Genomic DNA, 15,186 nt, shown 5'->3' on the forward strand with positions numbered 1-15,186 from the left:
CCACACCTCCACCCCTCTTACCTGAAGTTGCTTAATGGTCTCTCCACCTTTTCCAATAACTAATCCTGCCTTACTAGCTGGAATCATAATTTCTTGGACAGCATTTCCCGGCCCATCACCATGATGAAAGCCAGGTGTAGGTCTTCCCTTTTCAACTATCTGGTCAAGCAGCCTCTTTGCAGACCTGTGCAGGCAGTTATTACAACATGTATTATGAACTGCACATTGTTCCAGTTGGAAAAATGTATTTCACACAGACATTTCAAAGAGTTTTGTCACTACAATTTTAACAGATACTTTTGATATCCGTAAGAAATGTATTTTTCAAATTCTATGGGATGCCTTCCCAGTCTAGTTTCCCTTAACACCTTTATGTGAGAGACCATGAATGAGCAGGGTAAACATGTGAATATGGTATATTGCCATCCTATTAAGAATTCTAAAAGACAAGTGAAACAGTACTGGTTTAGATGCCCAATTATACAGTGTGAAATAAGAAAGTGAACTAATATCCAAATATCCCAGTCCCTGAAGTTGTACTGACAAGACCTGCTACCAGTCATTTTCTTCAGCTTCATGGTATTGAGCACATATTGTGGCTGATGCTTTTCTACTTTCCTCTCTGTCTTGTCTGTCAGTAGTGTCTGTTAAAGTCTTTCATTATCTCATATTTAGGTCCACCTGTTTCTCTCACATTTAGATGCATAACTTGTTTATTAGTTGTTCTAGCCCAGCTGCATGATATTAAGCTTTTCTCCTTTTTCTTTCAAGAAGTTCCACCAAACTTCTAGGTAGTTATCTTTTCTTCTTCTCCCCTGTAGAACTCTGATTTGGTAAGTTACTTTTTCCAGCACTAGAATTTCCCACATTTTTCGATGCCATTCAAAAGGGATTCATTGCTCTTCCACCATCTTGTTACAGTAATTCTAGTTGCAACTAGGAGATACGTTATTAGTTCCTTGTGGCTTTTACAAGATGCAGAGTCTTCAGGGCAATTTAATAAAAGCACTGTTACCTGAGAGCAGGGGTTACCTGACACCGTCATCTCCCTTATACAGTCCCACATGACTTTCCAAAATTTCTTAATTTGGGGGCACGCTCACCAAATTTGGAGAAATCCTTTGATTTCATTACATTCTCACCACTGTTTTTGCCTGTCCCTGTTCCCTGAATTTGTTTACAATTAAAGTTTTCAATGTTTATCAAGTCATTTCCATTTTCCTAGTACAATAAGAAACATTCCAACAAAAACAAATCAAAGATAAACATTACTAAAAAAAATGGTCTCAGCTAGATATACCATGAATTAGGTAAATAGGAAACACACAATATAACCATCTAATGTAAAGATGAATTGAAAATTCTTTGGAAAGCAGTTTATTTAGAAACTGAGGACAATTACTGTCTCACCACCTTCCTATCACCAAAGTCACTAGAACAAACTTCAGAACAAGAGTCTTTGAAAAGAATTGCCACCCCTAGCTATTAAGATAACATAAAGGCAAGAGTCAAAGGCCTGACCAAACACGTAAGTCTTGCACTGTGCCCTGAAGCTCAGGCTGTTGTACTGCTGTTCCTGTACCTTCCACTGAGGATGACCTATAGCCAGTCTTATAGTGTTTAACTTTAATAACAGACACCAAGAGTAACCTAGTAGAACTAAATCACTGCGATGTAAGAAGAGAGGCATATTTTCAGCTAACTAGGTTTCAAACTATTTAGAGATTTACAGATGAATATGTACCATAAATTTACCATAAATCTATCATTACATAGAACAACACGTATTCCCTGTCCCAAAGTGCTTAAAATCCAAATTAAGATTACCACAAAACAGAAGGAGACTGTTAGTGGACAGCAAGGAGTAGGAAGGTTTTAGAAATGTTGCAGAGAGTAACACCAGCTTAATGAGAAGAGGAAGGAGCTGAAACTGAAATCAATTTCAAGAGAGGATGGTGTAATTGTTGACAATTAACAATGGCAGACCAGAAGTCATTCTGGAAGAGATGTCAAGAGAAGCAGTTGAAAATAGTCTGAATGGATGGGGAGAGAAATTTGAGATTAATCAATCAATGTTGAGATGGTAATTTCACTGGAAACCGATTAAGTTACCAGAAAAAGGGCATACCCAATACAGGAAAGCTCAACCCTAAGAGAACAGGTAGCTAATGAAGAACAGAGCCCTGACATTATATGTTTACGATGCCTTCAGAGGAGCAAGCTGTTTTTGTATTAGCTGAAGCTTTCAGGCACTTTTCAGGGATGGCCACAAGAAGAGCAAATTTCAGCAAGCTTGCCATGAGATTAGTAACAGACTTCAGGCTAACTATAGGTGAAGGTGGTATCATACTGCACATCTATCCTTTGTGATGAATCAAAGATCCAATGTGATAGACCTCAAACCCTATTTATACAGAATTGATACACATATTTAATGGAATATACCCTCAATCTCCAACCCTCCCTCTAGATCAGGGGCATCAGTCATTTTGTGGTGAAGATCAAGCTACCTTTTCTTTAGAATCTGTGCACCAGGACCAAAAAGTGTACTACTAAGAAGCAAGCTTTGCAGTCTGCAGAATGTGCCTCTTTATCTTGTTACATTCCACATTTAAAGACAAGATTTATGAGACCTTCCTTCTGTCCATTAAGGCCCCTCTTCATCCAGTCCCACCATAACCAGTCATCCACTCTCTCACCTTTTTGTGAATTTTTCCCTTATTCACTTCCTCACCTACTACCCCACTTTGGGTATTACTCCACCATATACCTCTTAATGGCCCCTTGTCTTTTCTCTCCTCTATTTTTCCTTCCCATGTTTTCCCCAACTTTGGAGATCCTCTGAGTCCAGTTTCCCAAAAAGATGTTCAGTAAGTAACTTCTTTCCTAAACTGGTGCTTGTGGTGGGGAGCGGGATAGGTAGGGAGGGGAGGGCCCTTTCCTGCAAGGAGACTGAAAAGAAATCTCCTGTGAGCCCCAGCTCTAGGCCATTGGGGCATCACAGGTAGGAAAGGGAATGTCTCATTGTCTCAATCCTGCCCTCTCAATCCTGATCAGCAGCAGACAGGCAGCTGTAGAAGGTGGGGGTCAAAAGTTCTGGGGTTGCGGCCCATGGGCTAGCTCTTTAGACTAGGTACTTCCCCATACAAATCAGCATTACTTCTCATCGGTCATCCTTAAATCAACTCTCTTCCCACCAATGTCCTTATAATGTAATGACCTTAGAAGAGTACAGACTGCATTATCTGGGTTTGGTAAGGACACACAGATTTCACAATAGTTACCCACAGCAGGCTGAAACACTCTCCTTCAAGGGCCTACCTATACATTCAACAGGAGAGTAACAAGAGGCAACTATGCATAACGAAAGTCTATGAGTCCTCTGGGAGGAAGAAGTACTAAGGAGTAGACCCAATATACCCATATCTATAACTCAAGTATAAAAATCCTTATTGGAATATTTTAGTTACCAACCACCACCATTTAAAGCATCAGGAAATTCAGATCCAAGTTTACACTTAGCTGCAGGAACCAAAATCAGCTCTTCAATTCACAACAACTTGCACAAACCCTGCTATTTAAAAGACTAATTTTTAAAAGTCCATCACCTCATCTTTGGTTCTGTGCATTATAGCTCAGTTTGATGAGTCCAGCACCCCATAATTTATTTAGAACTTCTCTCTTTTTTTAAAACTACAAATGAGTAAAAAACATTTGAACTCTGGTGAAATTCTTTGAGTGTCATAATTCATAAACCTCTTGTCCAATTAACCTCAAATTTCATAAAACATGTTTAACTTGGCCACAGACTGCTAATCTTGAGGAAGGTATTCCTTTTCATGTTGATTTTACCCAAATACCAAAATAAGGCTTGTAAACAATTCAGTTGTAACGTTAGGTGTGGAGATGTAGCTGCTGCCCCATATTAACAGTGACTGCAGACTTCATTTAACAAGATCAGCATGGATCCTCCTTTTTACTTGTGTCCACTGCCACGATGTTTTTAACCCCTGCCTAAACTAGTGGCTAGGTCAAAGATAAAGTTCTGACTAGAACTGCTCCAATCTCAAACTTCTCCCTCCTAAAATATGGTCACAGTGGATTCATAACTGGCAAGAATGTTCACATTAAGAGATGATTTTTTGAAGTGGGAACCCACCACCAGTTGCTGAAAAGAGGATGGGTTTCCAAAGGGAAACACCAACAACCACTGACTAACCCCAGACCTCCCACCAGCCCTTGCCCAAAAACAGAGCACAAGAGGCTAGCACACAAGGAGTTGGACAAAATCCATTCTCTCTAAAATCTCAAGCAAAACCAGAGTGAATTAGACTCAGAGGCAACCATCTCCTTCATTGACACTGGCTCTACAGTGCTGGCCAACCATCAAATTTTCAGTTAAGTCTAAAGAAAACCTCTCAATACTAAAAGCTAGGGGTGGCCACATTCACTAGACTTCCCAGCATTCAACTAGAATATACTCTGCTGTTGATATGTGGACAAAGTATAATCTCACAGATCAATCCACCACAGCTAAGGTAAAAAGGTAAGCTAAGGTAAAAAGTATCTATGCTGAGAGACTATTTGCATCTATGCTGATGCAAATCTTCTACTAATGAGCACTATTTGTTGCTTTAGATACAGGTTATCTAAGCCATGAAGACATTTAAGGATTCAGAGTGGGAGGCATCTAAACTTTTTATCTCAGCTAAAAGCTTAAGTCTCATGTACTGGAAGGCCTTGATTTACCCAGTATCACCATGATTACTCCCACCACTATGTTACTGGACCATATTTATCTTCACACTATTGGGTCTTCTTTTCTAAATCCTAAGATGTTCTTACTAAACATCAATATCTCCATGACTATGTCTTGAATAACTTCAAAAAAAAAAAAAGAGAGAGAAACTAGAGTTCCTACTATTAGTCCTAAATAAAGAAATGTCCACTACCTGATTCCAAGTGCTTCTTTATCAATTAGTCTTCTGGTTAATATCCAGCCAGAACTAATATAGTCTTGTAACATTTGGTCGTGACCAGCTAGTCTGCTAAAAAGATATTCCTGAGAAGCCCAATGTGACTGAAAGGCATAATACCCTTTAAAAATTAAAAAAATGTGGACATTCTATGGCAGGGGTGGGCAACCTTTTTGGCCTGAGGGCCACATCTGCATATAGAAATTGTATGGCGGACCATGGGGGGGAAGGGGCACGGCTGTGCGAGGGGAGCAGCTGCCACAGCTGCCACGCAGCGCTGCTTGGGGCCAGGAGCGGCTCTAGCCAGGGTACCTCTGGGCCTATGTGGTGGAAGGGGCTGGGAGGGGAAGCAGCTGCTGCTGGGCCACACAGCTTGTTCTGCAACCTTGCCACAGACCAGCTGAGCTGGAGGGCCTGATTAAAAGCTCACACAGGCCATAGTTTGCCCCCCCCCCCTTTTTTTTTAATTGTTGTATGTTTAAGAAATGTTAACATCTTTTTGCTTAGTTAGGATACTAAGTTCATGGCAACAAATCATCAAGCTCAAATTACTGTTAACATTAGGGCAGTAAGAAAAATAGTAAGGAAACAAATTTATCAAATGTCCTCCAATCCTCCTAGCCATCATAACACCACACTTTTTCGTTAATTTCATACAGCAAATCACATATGGCACAGCCACACCACCACTCTGATCCACTTTGTACTCATGCTGAAACTAGTGCACAGAAGAATAAATACTAGCCAAAAATAAGGCCAGCTGCACTGTCCAGTCAGATCTTGACAATATAAAGATCAAGTGTTTCATCCTTAATTTAATAATATCCTTAGGCTCTGATCCTGCAATCAAGGTCCATCACATAGATAAGGGGCTTCTTCATTTTAACAGCTGAACAGTTCTATTCAGGCTCGGCAGAAATCAATTTTTATTTTTAAGCATTTCTCAAGATTTTTATCTATTTAAATTTTCACAGTTGTTGGAAATTATGGGGAGGTCAAGACAACAGAGGGTCAAAGTAATTACTTAATGACAGTACATGCTGATATTCAAAAAGTTAAAGCTGCATAACTGTTAAAACACAAATTGTCAATAGAACATGACAGAGTATACAAAGGAAACATCCTTAAATCAAATTCTCTCAAGCAGCATTTTTCTTATTTTCTGTAAATTTTGATCATCATCAGTGGAAGCTTTTTTGTCAGATTGTATGGGCAGTGCCATCAACCTTTAGCAATAAAAACTGAATCCTTCCAAGCCTTAGTTATATTGTCACCTCCCTATACAGGAATCGCATGGTATACTTTAAAGAATTTTTAAATCTAAAAATATTAGATTATGTACTTACTGAACAGACTCAGGTGTTCCAGTTAACATGCAAGATCTTTCCGGCAGACCACCGCTATCTATAAAGTTTGTAAAATGGAACAGATTTAACAATTCTTGCAAGGAATATTTAGTTAAGTAAATTGAGAAGTGTGTTGTGGGAAGTTTTAACACTTCACTAAATCCATAAAATCACTGTCTCAAGATTTAAGAGAGTTTTACTCATTAATGACTTTTACTTATTCCCAGTTGTTATGTATCTAAGGTATCTAACTAAATTTAGTTGAAAAACCAATGATCAATGTTCCAAACGTGTTACCGCTAAATGTATATACCTCAAAAGGAAATAATTACCAGGAGCAATCTGTATTTTGCATCCAGATTCTTGCTGTATGCGTGAAATCTGTTCTCCTCCTCTGCCAATTACTTGAGGAATAAAAACAAAGCATGTTACTAGCAACAGGACTTTTGTTAAGACCTCCATTGTATTATGTATTATACTTATGTTACTTACTGAATCCAACCATTCCATCTGGAACTTTGTACTCCTCTGTCATTACAGACCTAAAAAAGATTAAATACAACAGAAGACAGCATATGTTTAGGAAACTACACTGGTTTAGAATTTACAGAATATTTTTCATCTGCATGGAAAGACTAGCTACCTTCTACCATCACACCAAGGAGGAGAAACATACTGTAACATTTTGGGGAAATACTTTTCTTTGGGTGCATCTACTTAATTTACTGCATCCGCTGACTTTAATGGGGGGTTCAAGTGCATGCATTTTTACTTCAGAAATTTTGTCCATTTTAACCTAAATTCCTTCAGGATAAATAAAGATTAAAAGCCAAAGTGACAAGCTGTAAACACAGAATATTAAATAGTAAAACTGGAAGCCAAAAATGGCATTTCTAATTAACATTATATAACATTTAGATATTAAATCTGTACTTTATATTAGATCAATTATTTCTGCAAAAAAATCTTTTTGGTATGAAAAATGCCAGTGTATTCCATGATTGAAATATTGCTATTTATGTAACATTAGAAGTATGTTACAGACATACAAAAATATAGGCCATTTTTAGATCAAAACAGAAAAATGCAGATCAACGAGTGGAAGGGCATGTGGGCAGGTTGATTAATTTTGGGGGCTTTTTTTGAGGCAACAGAGGGAAGAAAAGTGAGAAGAATACAACATTGATCAGATATGTTTGGCATGAATTTTAACTCCATTCTTTTTCCCTAAATAAATCTTTCCCTCTTGTTTTTAAAATAATCTTTTCCTTCAGACCAGATGCCTGACCCTATGGACCACACTACCCACACAACATGGTAGCAACTCCCAAAACAGTTCTACATGAGATAATATTTATTGGATAATTTATTAGTATCTATTTCATACATTTAAAATATTTGGCCTATGCCTGTTGGAGCTAAATTCTAAAAAGCATCACTTCACAACTATGTTACATTATGGTCAATCATTGTCTTTTGGGAGAAATATTTTGAAGCTATTGCCTGGAAGTGCATCAACACTAAAAAATAACTATAAACAGAAAATATTATTTATGGCTCCTACCTTTGTTGTTGATGCATCGGGGGTAGCTGAGTTCCAAAAGCTACAAATAAAAAGTATTTTTAAGTTAAATTCATAAATAAAGGCACAATTTCTAACAATTAAGCCAAAAATTTCCCACTAATAACCTATCTGTAGCTACTTCTGACAAAGCTGGGTTTTAAAAACAACAGTTGCCAAGAAAAGGTATAAAAGTATAGCTGAAAAAACAAACTGATTCTCAACTCTGTTGCTAGCATATAATATTCCACAACTAGCAAGCTGTTCGAAAACAAGCCCATTTTACTTAAAGAAACTTCAGACATACAAGTCAAGTCACCTTGAGCTCACTGGTCCAAACATTACCTGCCAGAATTCTGCATCATACCCTTGCTCTGAAAATGTACACTTGTTTATGTTTTATTCACAATGAAATAAAAAATACTTACAGTCATTCTGAGGAGCAACTTTCTTAGCATCTGGTTGATCTGCAAAATTAAGATTTTTTTTATTTTTTGCCAAGAAACAAGAATCTTTTAAACTAATGGCTGTCCCATGAGTGAGAATCGTAACTTTTCCAGTGTATTTTAGTCAATGAATTTGTTTTTGTTTTGGTAATTTCAGGGAATAGATCTGAATAAAAAAAAAGAAATCTTAAACACTCAGCACTTGGTTAGTATATTTGAAAAGAAGTTAGGTGTTTCCATGTATCTATTCAGTGGTTTAATAAAAGCACAGTTTTAGAAACACATTGTATATTGGATAGATCCATAAGTAGTCATTGAAACTTAGCTAAGATAAGCAACAACATTTAGCTCTGTTCCTAGTAATTGGCTTCTCAAGCTAATGATGCTTCTACAGTAAGAACTGAAGAAAAAAGTCCACCAATCAGTATGAAAATAAACAAAGGCTTAAAAAAATCTGACAAATGACCACAAATCTACATAGAATATCAAAATTTAAGAATCAACAATAATCCCACTGCAATGCAATCTCAGTCTGAACTGTGGTATGAAATTCCTATCCAAAAAAATTAAGCATTTCACAGCATAAAACTTCAAAAAAAAAGAAAAAACAGAAAAGAAAAAAAAAGGCAGATTCAAAGCAACTCCATCACTACCATCCAAATCCTTTTTGTACAAATAAGCAAATGAAAGGCATAGACAACCTATATCTGAAAAGACTACTTCAGAGGCTTCCTTCCCCACCCCAAATTCAAAATTATGTGATGAACCATCATAAATTATGTGTAGCAAAAAGTCAGACACATAATCCAAGAAATATCTGTGTCATCCATTTCAAGATCCACTAGTTTATTTCACGTTTACATACTAAACACAGGTAATAAATAAAAATTCCTGCCTTTAAAAGGAGAGGGCATTCCCTCCCAGTGTGTTGTACTGCTCGGACTTGTCCAAGAGCCATCTACACATAAAATAAAAAGAATACATTACACACATTATCTGAAGCATCATTAGCTCATGTTTGTATATTAAAAACCTCACTATTAATAAAAAAACACTTTAATAAAGAACACAAGAACTCCTGGTCTAAAGCCTTGATTACATTCTGTAAACTGAGTCAGAATCCTCTTTAAAAAGGAGGGATGAGGGGGAGTCACAGCTCATACATGAGACCTAACAGAATGTATTTCAACAACTCCAAGTTCATAAATCTCTCTCCATAATTTAGCAGGATTATGGGTGTATATTAAACATATCAACCCTGTTAAGTTCACACTAGTTGTTTAGTAAAAACCAGAAGACACGCCATGCAATTCAGTAGCCAACTTTTCTTCAACATAAAGTAAGTCAAAAAGTGGAAACTGCAACAAAAGTAGAGGAAATATTATAGCATGATTTTATCAGGGTTCATGCAGACTGTATGTTGAAGTTAGTAAAAGATTTAGCCAAGTCTAATAAGTAGAAATTTTCTTTTCCTGTCTTTTTTTTTTTTTAAAGTCCTATGCCTTTACAATGAAATGCATTAGAAGTAGATTTGCTATATGCTGTACCTGCAATAATAAATCAGATGTCAAGCCAGCATAGCTTTGAAAGGTGACCACTTTCAACATGAACAGTGAATAAAAGATTTCAACAACATACCTGCATAAAGGTACCTTCTAAATTATTTGTTTCACCTACCTTATACGAGTTTTCTTCTTAAAATGTATTGCATCATGTCATGACAACAGATCATGTAACGGTCTAAGAATTGATTTATACAGTCTTCAGATTTAAGACCTAAATGGCACCACTGATTTCTAAACAAAAATCCACATTAAATTCAAATTGGGAAAGTGTGTTGTGTTCTTTAAAGAGACCACATGATGGTAAAATATGAATCTATACTTTTTTTTTCTGTGGAAAATTTATGACAATGTTTTTGGCACCACTGCTGCGCTGAACAAAATGAATTATGGCGGTATACACATATATTTATTGACAGCATACCTCCATCCTCAAGAGGTCTTTTTTGTCCTCCATAACTATAGTCATTTGAATTCATTGAAGTCCCTCCATCACCTCCAATTTTTGCTGCAATCTAGATAAAAGTAAAAATAATGAAAACAAACATGATTATATATATATAAATAAAAGATTAAGAAGTATCAAAGACATCCCGCCTGGTTTTCCCTAGTTTTGCTAGAGGACATAGTAAAGATTTCAAAAAATACATATTAAAAATAATATATATCACGAGAGAGATTTTTTTTTTCCCCTTTTGGAAGTCATATTTGAGCACCCTCCCACAAATAATCATCTTGCTTTAAGAACATTTAAAGAGGGTTTTGCATTGCTACGATTTCTCTTTCAATCTTAAATAAAAGGAGGTTGTTTGTACTCATTAGGTTTCACTCATGAAGAGAAAAAAATGCTGCATTTAGCAATGGCAGCAACTAAAAAAAACGACACGTGCAAAACAAGTTAAAAGTAAAACTAAAGGGCAGAGTACTCAAGAAAGACTTGTAGTTTTAGCTCAGGACCCAGGAACCCAACACTTTCAAACTAGTTTGAGCAGGTTACCAAGAAACAAGAGCGCCTCAGGCAACAGAACAAATGGAACTGAACTGAGCCTTTCAGAGCACATGGGGATCCTCATCGAAAACCTGCAACGAACAGCTCCTGCTCCTTCGCCTCCCCAACCCAGCGCAGGGCGGTGAGCCAGGGTTGCGCGCTGCCTGGGATAACGCCTTTTTAATAACTAGCTGTGATTTCGCTACTTCCTTCCCCTCCAAACGGCGCAGAGGGGGCAGGCGAAGCCCAGGGTCGCGAAAGCTCCCACCCGCTAGTGGGTACCAGGGGAAGGTTACTGGGGGGCGGGCAGAGCGGAGAAACTAGGGAACCCCCCCCCCCACACACACACACACACTGTGTGCTGAGGAGGCTAGGGCGCTGCGGGAGCAGAAAGAAGAAACCCTCCTCATTGCGATCGCAAGACGGAACAGAGAAGAGACAAAAGGCACCTCCCTCACCCCAACGTGCCCAGAAAGTGAGGCCTCGGAAAAGGGAGCGGCCCCAGCCTTACCCGGCACGCCAGCCCCCCTCCCCAGGACAAACCCCTGAAGCCACCCGATACGCTTCAAAGGATTTGCGCAGGACCCACCCTATTTGTCCCAGTATAGGCAGAGGGGAGATTCCGGTGCTGAGGGTCAGAGGCCCTATCGGGAGCCGCTTCCAGGCCCCCGAGCCTGAAGGCCGGAGCTACCGATGGGCTGGTGCCCACGTTACACACCTGCCTAGCCCGCTGCAGTGCGTCTTTAAAGGCATCGTTGACTCCCCCACCTCCGCCGCCTCCTCCCCCGGGCGCGCCCGAAGCAGGAGGGGGCACCGTGGAATAATCCGCCATAGCCGCTCCGCCGCCGCTTCCTGCCCCACTCGCTGTCTGCTAAGAAAGAAAGAAAATGGCGGCGAGCGGGAGCCTTTCACATTCCTGCGCGGCATCGTGTTCAGGGGGAGGGGGGAAGGGAAGTAGAGAACATCTCGCGAGATCTCTGGAAGGGAGGGTGGGATTTCGTGGAGGCTCATGTGGAAGAAGAGGAAATCTCGTGAGACTTCATTCTGAACACCGGTATATGAGCGGGAGGGCGGGGTCAGATTATCTCCGGAGATGTCCTTCAGGGAGATGGATGGAAGAGGAAAGCCTCGCCGGCGGGGAGAGAAGGCTCGCGATAGCTCTTTCGTGAAACGAGATTTAGAAGCCCCAGCGGTGCAGGAAGGGACCGGGGGGAGTATATCACGCGACGACTTTCAGCGGTTCGGGATTTGGGAGATCGCGGATTCCGCCGAGGGGAGACAGGTAGATCTCGCGAGCTTTGACGGTTAATTTTTTTCAGGGTTTTGGGTAGGTTGGGCGGTACAGGAGTGGGCCGCGGTGCGGTTGCGCGGTGGCTGCTTGGACCTGGGTTGGCTCGGGACGGAGCCGGCCGCTGCTGACTGACTGACTGACAGGCTTCTGCAGCTTCGAGTGAGTCGGGGAGGGCGAAGAAGCTCCGCGCGGGTGGGAGACTGAGCGGTTCCTGCCGTTCGCAGGGCGCTGGAGCCTGAGACCCCCTCACCCCGTGGCCGCTGCCCTCCAGGCACAGCCCCCGGATTCCCATCGGGGGGCGCCGAGCTGCTCGCCCCGGAGCCCGCTGGTAGCCCGGGGGACGAGAAGCCTGTCTTGCCAGGTGACTGCTGTGGAAAACGGCTGCCGCGAGGCCGGTCAGCGGCTGGGCGTGGGGTGTCTGGCGCGGGAGCGCTGCGGGCTGTGTTATCTTCGCGTGGGGCGGCGGCGGCTTGTAAACTCGCCGCGTAGAGATGAGCGACGGAGCCAATCTCACCCCAGCGTAACGGGCTGCCCGGGAACTAGCGCTCCGTCTGTTGCGACGGGACGGAGGAGGGATGGGGTGAGAAGTCCGCGTGCTCTGCGGTGCGGTGCCGCAGCGGGGACTGAGGATGGGAGTTGGCAGCTCCTCCAGAGAGGGGCCCGCTCCGTTTGTTGTTGGTCCGGGCTTAGCTGCAGAATCGTTAGTGAGCCTGCGGGCAGCGCGGATCTGTTCTGGCCAGCGAAGGGTCTGAGACTTCTCCGCTTGGCATCCCAACCAAGGTGGAGGTGCAGGGGGCTGACAGCCTCAGTTGTTCTTCTGGGGTTTGTGTCTCTTCCCTTCTGTAGTGTGGCTTCTATTTTCAGCTAAATGCAACCTGTCCTTTCAGATGCACCACTGAATTTTTTGTGCCTGTTCCCTTGGTACTTCATTGCTCTTATTCCTTCAGTACTGCTTTTGATCACCTTTTAGGAGACTCCGTTTTCTGGATGGTCTGTCCTGCTGGTTCTAGCATCTCCTCCCCAGGCTTTAGAGACCACAGCTATCTGCTTACTAACTTCTGCAGTGTTATAAATGCTGAGGGTTGATATCAGGCATCTGACAAAGTTTTAAAAAAGTGGATTTGACATCCTTGGTTACAGGGCCTTTGAGCTTGTGTCAGGTTGGAACCAGGTGGCACAAAGAAAATGTATTTCATTTATTATTTTTAACATAGACCTTGCTTAAAGCTCATGAGTCATGGCCAGGAACATATGTTTTTGGCCAAAATCAATTGGCATTGAATTAACATGTTGCAATATGATAAAAAATAATCCCATCTAGTTTAGGTTGAAGGCTATAGAGTGTGGATAATTTTTTAGCTATAATAGCTAGTAATATGAGAAAGTAATGGCAATACTTAAATTGGACCACTAAGTGTTTTTTGGGGGGAAGGAAGGGAAGGTACTGTGGTTTACAGCTGTTACGTTGGTTGCTGGGGATAGTCTACACCTACACTGTGTTCTGTCACTACATCCTATATTTCCAATTTAAATTTATGTTTGCTTGTGTGAAATTCTGTGTTTGCACATTTTTATTTGTCACTTTAGCAACACAGTCCATCAATGGCTATTAGCCAGAAAGCTCGGGGATTGCTATTTGCCAGAAGCTGAGAATCGGTGACTGGATGGATCACCTGATGATTACCTATTCTGTTCATTCCCTTTGAAGCACCTGGCATAGGGCACTGTTGGAAGACAAGATACTGAGCTAGATGGACCATTGGCCATACTGGGTCAGACCATTCTTATGTGCTTTTGTTATTTAACTATGTAAACATGAACATAGTATTTTTAATGACTGGCTTTTTAATTTAATTAAGATCTATTGTACTGATAACCTATATAAGGAGAGAACAACTGGAGTTGGGAAAAGAAATATTTTCTTCTAGAACATCTATTAACTTTCACCCATGAAGGTGAAAAGAGATTGTATTCCTATCCCATTGGCTTCTCCATTATAATCACCCTGAAATTCAAAGATAATGTATGTATATAAAGTGGGCATTTTAAGATTAATAAGCTTTTAATTAACACACAAATCAAAGGCCTCAACTCTTGTTCCCTCTTGCTGGTAATATGTAAACTAACTCCTTTGCAAAGTGATTTTTAGATTTTCTTTTGAAAAGTGCTATATAAGACTTAGCTCTTATTAGAAGACACTCAGACTAGCAAATGTTACCACTGCCTACTCTGTTTCTATCTTTATATTTGCCTACATGTTCTTCAGATGGGGCCCTTTACAACTGGTATCAAGTTCCTTAACATTTTATCAGCCTCTTGCTGGCATTCTAGTTGGACACTTTAAGTTCTTCTGTTGCTCTAATTGCTTAGGACAGAGAAGCAGCTTTCCTCTAACAAACTTTTTCTCACTCCATTTAAGCTTTTCTCCTTGTCTCTAGGTGCTCTGACTTGTATCTGCATAGGTATAGGCTCTGTTGAGGAAAAAATAGAAGATACATGCTGGGCCCTGAGGATAGCAGCAACAATACCTTTCTTCTTTAGCCTTCTCAGACAGTTACAGTTTCAAATCTAAAAATTTACAGGGTGCTAATTATAGCCAACTCTTTCTTGGAATCTGCAGCTGGAATATTTTTTACTCCATAGTCTGATCTGAGTACTTTAACTCTTTGCCAGTCTCTCTTTTGCTAGTTGCTTCCATCTTGTGAAAGCACTCAACTGCTACTTGGTACTGAAACCTTCTCCCAAGCTGGCTTTTAACAATTTTACCAGTGCTTCTCTTGCATGTTAATCTGCAATTTATTACGTTTCTGTTGAGAAGATAGTCACATGAGTTATCATCTCTCTCACAACTGTTGCAGACAGTTGTGAACAGTGCTAACTGCAATATTCCTTTTCAGGTATCTTCTGCATTAACATGCAACAATAATGAATCAACAGTATATCTTACTTTTGATTCTTATTAAAAGCTGTACTAGGAAAGACCACACTGAAATTTGCAATAAGAAATAAGCTAAAG

General features: G+C 40.5%; 2 protein-coding genes across 15 annotated transcripts in view; one reads left to right on the forward strand and one right to left on the reverse strand.

Annotated features, from left to right (window-relative positions):
* Window positions 1-11,814, reverse strand: part of FUBP1 (far upstream element binding protein 1) — a 52,967-nt gene extending 41,153 nt beyond the window's left edge. For 3 of the 8 annotated variants that reach the window (XR_010916703.1, XR_010916702.1, XM_067530689.1), the window contains exons 1-9: window positions 11,469-11,814; window positions 10,316-10,406; window positions 9,225-9,287; window positions 8,312-8,350; window positions 7,887-7,926; window positions 6,815-6,864; window positions 6,655-6,726; window positions 6,323-6,380; window positions 22-184 (exon numbers count right to left, since the gene is read on the reverse strand). Coding sequence is in view for 6 of the 8 variants with exons in the window: in XM_067530689.1 (XP_067386790.1) it covers window positions 22-184; window positions 6,323-6,380; window positions 6,655-6,726; window positions 6,815-6,864; window positions 7,887-7,926; window positions 8,312-8,350; window positions 9,225-9,287; window positions 10,316-10,406; window positions 11,469-11,711 (819 nt within the window). In the remaining 2 variants the exon portion in view is untranslated. The remainder of the gene's footprint in view (window positions 1-21; window positions 185-6,322; window positions 6,381-6,654; window positions 6,727-6,814; window positions 6,865-7,886; window positions 7,927-8,311; window positions 8,351-9,224; window positions 9,288-10,315; window positions 10,407-11,468) is intronic. The other 5 variants (XM_067530692.1, XM_067530693.1, XM_067530691.1 and 2 more) reach the window with 5 other exon arrangements.
* Window positions 11,815-12,005: 191 nt separating this feature from the next.
* DNAJB4 (DnaJ heat shock protein family (Hsp40) member B4) overlaps window positions 12,006-15,186 on the forward strand; it is a 34,816-nt gene continuing 31,635 nt past the window's right edge. For 2 of the 7 annotated variants that reach the window (XR_010916696.1, XM_067530681.1), the window contains exon 1: window positions 12,202-12,329. The gene's annotated coding sequence lies outside the window, so the exon portion shown is untranslated. The other 5 variants (XR_010916698.1, XM_067530679.1, XM_067530680.1 and 2 more) reach the window with 4 other exon arrangements.

The sequence above is a fragment of the Emydura macquarii genome, unplaced genomic scaffold (assembly GCF_026122565.2).
Source record: "Emydura macquarii macquarii isolate MOO-44397 ecotype Brisbane River unplaced genomic scaffold, CSIRO-AGI_Emac_v2 contig_3110, whole genome shotgun sequence".
In the NCBI taxonomy this organism is placed as follows: Eukaryota; Metazoa; Chordata; order Testudines; family Chelidae; genus Emydura; species Emydura macquarii.